Raw genomic sequence first — 8,151 nt, 5'->3', positions numbered from 1 at the left:
TCGGGGGTGGGAGTGAGAGGGAAGAAGTCACCACAGTCTCCCAGTAGGATGATCTGAGGCCCTCTCTAAGCAGAGAAGCCTGGCTGGACTGGGCACAGCCCTGTGCCCAGGGATGCCCGGCGGGTCAGCAGCGAGCCCGGAGGGAGGGAGGGTGGGAGGTTTCCAGCCCTGGAACTAGACTTCCCTCCTGCTCTGATTGCCCCACACAGGCAAATGCAGCGACCACGGTGCCCGTCACACAGCCCCCTGGGGCCTCACAGCCAGCAGTTCTGCAGCCATCGGTGGATCCAGCCCAGCCGACCCCCCAGGTACTGTTGACCTCTCCAGTGAGGGAAGCACCTGGACCAGAAGCCGTGCCGGGGCTGGGGGTGGGCCGAGAGCTCCCCTGCACGAGTCACTGTCATGTTTAAAGTAGAGGGACTGCCTAACACCCCACCCCCAAATCACCCACCGTCACTATAGCAAAAACTCCGTGACAGGCTGCGCCCTGGTGGCTTCAGAAGAGAGCGCGGGACCCTGTTGCACTGCGCCAGCATTGGCCAGGCTTGAGCTTAGGCCTTGTTCTCTCCTGCTCAGGGCTCAGGCTCTCTTCCGCCTCTGCCTCCTGCCTTCCTGCCTGCCTTCTTCCTCTCCTGTGTCCTCTTGCTCCATCGCCGCCTTGCTGCCCTCCCCATGCCCCTCACGGTCTGGGGGGATGAGACCCACAGTGGAGTTGTGTATTGCAGCTCCTGCTTAGACAGGCCGGCAGGTTCCTGCCCGCCAGCTTCCTGGCAGGGAGCGAGGTGTCAGAGAGGCAGACGCTGCTAGGAGGAGATAGTGTTCTCAGAGACAGCTACACGCGAAAGCTTTCGAAGGTAGGCCAAGTGTAGATGACACAAGGGAGGGCGAGGCCCCGGAACCTCCCACGTGGGCAGGGCTTAGACCCTAGTGGGCCCCAGACAACCCCCCAAGTCCAGCGGTCTGTGGTGAAAGCAGTGCCCTCGACCGTGGCGGGGAGGCAGGCGGTTCTTGTTCAGCTGGGGCGTGGGCTCACCCAGCCAAAGCCACAGACTGGGCAGAGAGACCTGTGGCTCCATGGCCTTCAGTGTGGCCATGCCGCTGCTCTGATCACCCCCTGAAGGCAAGAATAGCTCTTGGGAGAACTGCTTTTGGAGAGGGAGGGATCCACGCACAGACCTACATATGCTTGGTCTGTCACCCTACAAAAGACGTTTGCTGTATTCTCTTCAGAAATCGCTAGATCATTCTTCAAGAAAACCCAATACAAGCAGCTGCAGCTTCCCTTAGAAGCAGGGCACTGGGCTAGAACTCTGGGCTCCTGGGCCACTTCTGTCCAACTTCCCCTAGCGACTGCACCCAGAGCCCTGTTTGGCCTGGAGAACGCAGCATGTTGGGACTCGGCCTACGGGTGCTGAGAGCCAGGCAGGGCAAGGCCGTGCCTCGGGAGCTGCCCTGGGCAAAAGCCAGTCCTAGCTCAGGCTCAGGTAGCCTTCAGTGCCTCCTATGGGCAGAGCAGGGGCGCTTAAATACAAACCCCCCAGCTCAGGGCCTCTTGTCCATCTTCAGGGGTCCTCCTCCCTCCCCACTAACTGCTTTGCATGGCTCCCTGTCACACTCGGCCGTCCCTACCCCTACCCCCCAGGCTTTTCAAGGGATGCTTGGGTCTTGGTTTCTGGCTACAGGCTGGACCCTTGGGAGGTCCCTTTCCATTTGCTGTTACCTGGAGGTCACTGTAGCTGGACGGTGTCAGCAGCTACTCGGCTTAGTGCTCCTGTCTTTGGCTCAGGGGTGAAGGGGGCGGAGGAGGCGGAGAGAAAGCTGCCATGATTCTAAGGGGCCAGAGGTGTGCCCTCCCTGTGGGGAACTCTTGTTCCCAAGATGCTCTGGTGGGGCTGGGACGCCCTGCCTGCCAGGCGGACACTAACCCTCTTGCGTCTGCTCCCCCCCTGGCCGTCCCTGCAGGCTGTGGCCTTGGCAGCCCAGGCAGGCCTGCTTCGGCAGCAGGAGGAGCTGGACAGGAAGGCTGCCGAGCTGGATCGCAAGGAGCGGGAGCTGCAGAACACAGTGGCCGGCTTGCACGGTCAGGGGGCGATGGGCTCCCTGAGGGGGGTTGGGCTGGGAGAAATTCTGGAGTCCTGCAGAGAAGGCCCTGCTAGCACCCACGCCCCAAGACAGACACCTTGTCCCCGGGCAGCCTTGCAGGATTGACTGAGCTCCTGACTGAATGTGCCGGTCAGCAGTAATGGTCATCCTGAAGGGTGGTGGTTTCCCAGCTCTGAACTTCTGTGATGGAGTGGGGGGCTGATCCCACAATACCCTGCCTGTTGACATGCTCCGGGCTGGTTGTTAATCACGAAAGTCTCGAAAGCCATTTCACCCTGCGTGTCTCACAGTGGCATGCGGCTGGGTCCCTGCTCCCCTCCGTGTCCTAGTCTGGGAGCCCCGGTTTGGCCCCTAAACCGGGCCAGGGAGTGTGCTCTCAATGCTGCTTCTGAGGCAGCCCGCACCCCATCTCCCCTTTCTCTCTGCGCACAGTGAGGGAGAACAACTGGCCGCCCCTGCCCTCCTGGTGCCCCATCAAGCCCTGCTTCTACCAGGACTTCTCCACCGAGATCCCCGCCGACTACCAGCGCATCTGCAAGATGCTCTACTACCTCTGGATGCGTGAGTCCTGCGCCTGCGCCGGGGTGCAGGGGGCTGCGACTCGGAGCTTCTGTTCTTAGGCCGCGCCTGCACTTTGGGGGTGTAGGGTGTTTCCTCCCCACTTCCGGCTGACCGCAGCCGGCCAGGTGCCTGTTGCCAGCCCTGGAATGGCCCACTAGAGCAGTGCATGCCACATTTTGGGGGAGGAGGGGTGCAGATTAGCTAGATGAGCCTCCTGTGCAGTCCTGGTACCGGGCCGGGGCCCTTTCACAAGGTTCACGGGAAAGTAGAAGGAAAAGGCAGTGGAATTTCTCCAGGAACTTCTTGGAGCCGCCTCATCTGAAAGCTTTAGGTGAAGGCCGCCTCTCCTCTCGGCTCAGAGGCTCTGGGGAGACCAACAAGGCTTCCTGTGACTGTGCTGTGAGCCACACAGGGCCAGGGAAAAGAGGGGCTGAGCAGTCCTGGGTTCCCAGGCACCCTGTGCCCCCTCAACACCTGGCTTCCCCAGTCCTTCCTAGGAACTGTGTTTGGCCCCTGGTCTTGACATCCCCAAATCCCAAGTTTTGGGGGTATGACACTGCCCAGGGCCATCTGCTGTTTCTGCAGCTGCTGCCATTGCCTGGACCCCTCTGCCTCCTCCAGGGGGTGTTTGACGTGGGGGGTCCTTCAGTCAGCCTCCCTGGTGCCAGCTTCTCCCTCCCTGCCTCCCCACAGTGCACTCAGTGACGCTGTTCCTGAACCTGCTGGCCTGCTTGGCCCGGTTCACAGCTGACGCTTCCAAGGGAGTGGACTTTGGCCTCTCCATCTTGTGGTTTCTGCTCTTCACCCCCTGTGCCTTCCTGTGTTGGTACCGGCCCATCTACAAGGCCTTCAGGTGAGTGGGCAGGGACCAGGGTGGGCAGGTGGGGATTACAGGTAGCCCTCGCAGTCCTGGAGCAGAAAGGAAGAGTGAGGAAATCCACTTTCCCCTTCCCACCAAGGGCCAGCGCACACCAGGCCCCGGAGCCTGCCCTCACCTCTCAGGGCTCCCACCCACTGAGGGAGGCAGGGCTGCCCCTGAGGCCCTGTGTGTGCTTCACCAGGGAGCCGGCACACTGCTCCCAGGGACCTGTCTGTCCCTCTTACCGGGTGCTTCTCTGCCTCCCCACGTTCATGAGGCCACCTGGGAGACCCCAAGGGCTTCTGGAATTGGACCTCAGAAATGATTGGCCCAGGCCTGGGAGGCCAGCAGGCCCGAGAAGAGGGGGCAGGGCAGCAGCAGAACCGTCTCAGACACTGCACAGGGGCCCTGGGTTCAAAGCTGCAGCTGCAATCATCGCCTGACCCCACTTCCTCTCCGCATGTTGGGGTTCCCTCAGCCAGCCTGCCCTGGTTCCAGCCCTCTTCTCCCTTGAAGGGTTCCGCCTGGTGTTCCCCAGGCCCCCAAATAGCTTTTCCTCCACCCAGGTCTATGGTTTTATTTATTATTCGAAATTCAGGCTGTTAGCTCAGTTGTGGCAGTTTTGTTCCCACCGTGCAGTGCAAATTGATGCTCTGGGGGATGGGGGTCCCCAGTTGCCCTGTGGGGAGTGGCTCGGGCGCTCTGGCTGGCAGGCAGGGAAGCAGGCCCAGGCCCCCAGTGACTGTCATTTCCTGCTCTCTCCACAGGTCGGACAACTCTTTCAGCTTCTTCGTGTTCTTCTTTATATTTTTCTGTCAAATAGGGATCTACATCATCCAGCTGGTCGGCCTCCCTGGGCTGGGTAACAGGTGAGGCCTGGGGCCAACAGAGGGGCTTAGGCTTTCACCGGGGCCCACCCACCGTGCACCCAATGGTGGACCAGGCCCCATTGTTCCTCACTAGCAGCCGTTACTGGCTTGCCTCGCTCCCACTTTCACACTTGACTGCCTCCGCTCCCTACCGTCCCGTTCCCGCAGGCCCCACCCAAGTGCTGGGACGCGTGTTGGCGTCATTGTGTGGGAATCGGCCCCACGGCAATGGGTTCTTGGTCTTTGGCTTTGGTTTTCTGACCCAAGAGCCTTCTCCCAAGAGGCTGCTTGAGTGTCTTGGGCGCTGCAGTTCTTAGCTCAGAGAGGAGAACTGACAATGCATGTTTTCCTTCGTGCCCCGGAGCATAGGGATCCTTGCTCCTGTCTGAAACCCTGAGCCCGGCAGGACCACCTGGCTTCAGTCCCCTCCCTCCATCACATCCAGAGCCTGACTCACCTGCCCTCCCTCCCTCCAGCCTTTCCTCCTGCCTTGCCCTTGCTGGCCCGGCCCATTCTCTCTGACCCGGCCCATTCTCTCTGACCCATGACCTCATTTCATCGCTCACAAGATCCTGGTAGACAGGCTGTGTGTATGACTCATAGCTGCTGATGTTTGCCTCTTGGCCAGGAGTCGGGGGCGTGGGTTCTGGTTCTGCCTCGGCCCTTCCTGGCTAGCCTGGGTGCGCTCTGCAGACTCCGCCTCCTCAGGCCTTTCTAGAGCCTTCCATGACTGTTTTCTCACTTCACCCCCTAGCACCCAGGAAATGGGCAGGTAGTGAATGCGTGCTCTCATTCCCTCCTCCTCGTTTTCAAGTGGTTTTCCTTTCGCGTCGTGTGTGCTGGTGGAATCCGTGTAACGGGCACCTTGCTGGAAGTGTACAATTGGGTGGCGTTCAGTCCGTCCGGAGTGCTGTGCCACTGCCGCCCCGGCGAGAACCCCCGTCACCGTGAAGCACACGCCCCATCGCCGCCACCGCCTCCTCCTCCTCCTCCTCCTCGGCCGGGGCACACACTGCACTGCTTGTGTCTGACTCTCCTCTGCCGAGCGCCCCGTTGTCGGGGTCCCCCATGGTTGGCCGGTGTCAGTATGTGCTTTCTGTTTAGGGCCACACGGTGTTCTGCTGTGCGAATGTGCCCGTTTCTCAGCATTGTGTTTCTCCATTCACCAGTCCATGGACTCTTGACCTTTCAGGAGGTCTAACTAATTTTATTTTTAATAAGTCATTTTATTGGGGGCTCTTAGAGATCTTCTAACCATCTATACATCCTCTGTGTCCAGCACACTTGTACATATGTTGCCATCATCCTCTTCAAAACACTTTCTTTCTGCTTCAGTCCTTGGTATCAGCTCCTCCTCTTTTTCCTCCCTCAACCACCCTCCCTCCCTCATGAGCCCTTGATAAATTGTAATTATTATTTCCATATCTTACACTGTCCGCTGTCTCCCTTCACCCATGTTTCTGTTGTTTATCTCCCTGGGGGTGGGGGTTATATGTTGTTCATTGCAATCGATTCCCCCTTTCTCCCCCTACCTTCCCCCTACCCTCATGATATCACTACTCCCATTACTGTACCTGAGGGGGTTATCTGTCCTGGATTCTGTGTGTTGAGAGCTCTTATTTGCACCAGTGTACATGCTCTGGTCTAGCCGGGTTTGTAAGGTAGAGCTGGGGTCATGATAGTGGGGGGAGGACGCATTAGAGAACTAGAGGAATGTTGTGTATTTCGTTGGCGCTATACTGCACCCTGGCTGGCTCATCCCTTCCTTGTGTCCTTTCTGTGAGGGGAAGTCCATTTGTCTACAGACAGGCTTTGGGTCTCCACTACAGCCCCCTCATTCACATTGATATGATTGTTTGTTTTGGGTCTTCCCATGTCTGATACCTGAACCTGTTCACACCTTCTGATCACTCAGGCTGGTGTGCTGCTTCCATGTGGGCTTTGTTGCTTCTCAGCTAGATGGCCGCTTGTTTATCTTTAGGCCTTTAAGACCCCAGAAGCTATATCTTTTAATAGCCGGGAACCATCAGCTGTCTTCACATTTACTTATGCACCCATTTTGTCTTTAGCGATCGTGTTGGGAAGAATGCCAGGTTACTAAAACAAAGTGTTCTTGCATTAATTAAGGGAGTACTTGAGTAGAGACTCAGTGTCCATCTGGTACCTTAATACTTCACATATTAAATACATGCACATAGGTCTAACATGTTTTCCTATGGTTGTGCATGCCTTTGGTGTCCTGTCCAGGGAACCAATGCCAAACCCAAGGTTAGGAGGGTTTGTCCTTAGGTTTTCTCCCAAGTATTTATAGTTCCAGCTCGTGAAGGTAGATCTTTGATCGGATTGAGATATTTATATGTAGGGTCAAGGTCCACTGTCATTCTTTTGCATGCCGTTAGTCAGTTGTCCCACCGCTGTTTGTTGAAGAGGTTTTTGTCTTCTCCATTGAATGGGCTCAGCACCCTGGTCAGAAGTCAGTTGATCTTAGATAAGAAGGTTATCCCTAGACTGCCAATTCTATTGGTCTATATGTCTGACTTTATGCTAAGCACCACACCATTTTGATTGCTAGAGCTTTGCGATACCTTTGGGAATGGGAAAAGTGAGAATATTATCCCGTTTACAGAGGAGGACACTGGGACGTGGGGAGTGACATGATCGACTAAGCAGAGCCGAGGGAGGAGGGCAGAGGAGGTGTCCCTGGCCCCTGTGGGGAGGACAAAGTGGCAGAGGGGTACCGTGGGTTGGCCAGTGGCCTTCCTTCCCGGAGTGCAGGCTCTCAGGAGTGAGCCACCAGGCCTTCCTTGCCCCCTCCCCCAACTCCAAGCAGCCGGAAAAGGCTCTTCCAGGGCTGCTCCTGAGTCTGGGCAGCAGCGCCCTCACTTAGCCGCTGACTCCCGTGTAGATCCAAGCCAGCTCCGAGGCCCCACATGCTCCTGGAAGCCAAGGACCTCTGGCCCCTGGGCTCAGGTGGGCCAGCCTCGGCAGCCATTCAGAGGGGAGTCCACTTGCCCCTCTGGCCTTCCCCTCCGCCCCCTGTAGTGGTTGGATCGCAGCCGTGTCTACACTGAAGCTTGACCCCCTGCCCGTGTCGGTCATCATGATGGTGGTGGCTGGCTTCTTCACCCTCTGCGCTGTGCTCGCCATCCTGCTTCTGAAGCGGGTGAGTCGGGGGACGCAGACCTACCTGTCCGGCGGCAGTGGGGGCTGCTGTCTCCCACCTTGCTGGGGCCTTCTGGGCCCTGGAACGTCAGGGGCTTCCTCCGGAGCTCCGGGTGGGGTGAGTAGGCTTAGGACGCTCACCTGGGTGCTCCTCTCCTGCAGGTGCACTCCCTGTACCGCCGGACGGGGGCCAGCTTTCAGCAGGCCCAGGAGGAGTTTTCCCAGGGCATCTTCAGCAACAGGACCTTCCGCAGTGCTGCCTCGTCCGCCGCTCGGGGAACCTTCCAGGGGAATTAGCCCTCCCAGCTCACTCTCCTCCCTCTGCCCCAGCCTCTTCTGCCTGCCTTTGGGAGCCGCATTTTCCAGGGGTGCCTTAGGTGGTGGTGTGCCCCACCCCCGCACAGACCTGAGGGGAACTGGCCCTGGCTCTTCCGCCTTCCTAGGCAGTCAGTTCTCTCTTCCACCCGAGGGGAGGTGACGGGGAAAGGGACTTATTTTTACACGAGAAGGAAAAAAAAGGTTTTTCCCTGGTGGTGGTTTGAGAGGGTTCTGTTTTCTCTTTGGAAGCAGTGGACCTAAATTTACACACACACACAC

The 8,151-nt window shown here is 58.1% G+C and overlaps 1 protein-coding gene across 2 annotated transcripts in view; it reads left to right on the top strand.

Annotated features, from left to right (window-relative positions):
* SCAMP2 (secretory carrier membrane protein 2) overlaps nucleotides 1–8,145 on the top strand; it is a 20,002-nt gene extending 11,857 nt beyond the window's left edge. Inside the window, exons 4-11 of one of the 2 annotated variants that reach the window (XM_030884315.2) lie at nucleotides 210–308; nucleotides 726–854; nucleotides 1,963–2,080; nucleotides 2,536–2,664; nucleotides 3,358–3,517; nucleotides 4,291–4,392; nucleotides 7,435–7,555; nucleotides 7,717–8,145. In XM_030884315.2, coding sequence (XP_030740175.1) covers nucleotides 210–308; nucleotides 726–854; nucleotides 1,963–2,080; nucleotides 2,536–2,664; nucleotides 3,358–3,517; nucleotides 4,291–4,392; nucleotides 7,435–7,555; nucleotides 7,717–7,851 — 993 coding nt within the window. In that variant the 3' untranslated portion in view covers nucleotides 7,852–8,145. The remainder of the gene's footprint in view (nucleotides 1–209; nucleotides 309–725; nucleotides 855–1,962; nucleotides 2,081–2,535; nucleotides 2,665–3,357; nucleotides 3,518–4,290; nucleotides 4,393–7,434; nucleotides 7,556–7,716) is intronic. The other variant, XM_004711971.2, reaches the window with a different exon arrangement.
* Nucleotides 8,146–8,151: the final 6 nt, after the last annotated feature.

Source organism: Echinops telfairi, unplaced genomic scaffold (assembly GCF_000313985.2).
Source record: "Echinops telfairi isolate 266 unplaced genomic scaffold, ASM31398v2 ScPeMD7_7475;HRSCAF=8513, whole genome shotgun sequence".
Classification (NCBI taxonomy): domain Eukaryota; kingdom Metazoa; phylum Chordata; class Mammalia; order Afrosoricida; family Tenrecidae; genus Echinops; species Echinops telfairi.
The sequence above is the reverse complement of the archived record's forward strand: the minus strand, read 5'-3'. Positions and strand labels throughout refer to the sequence as shown.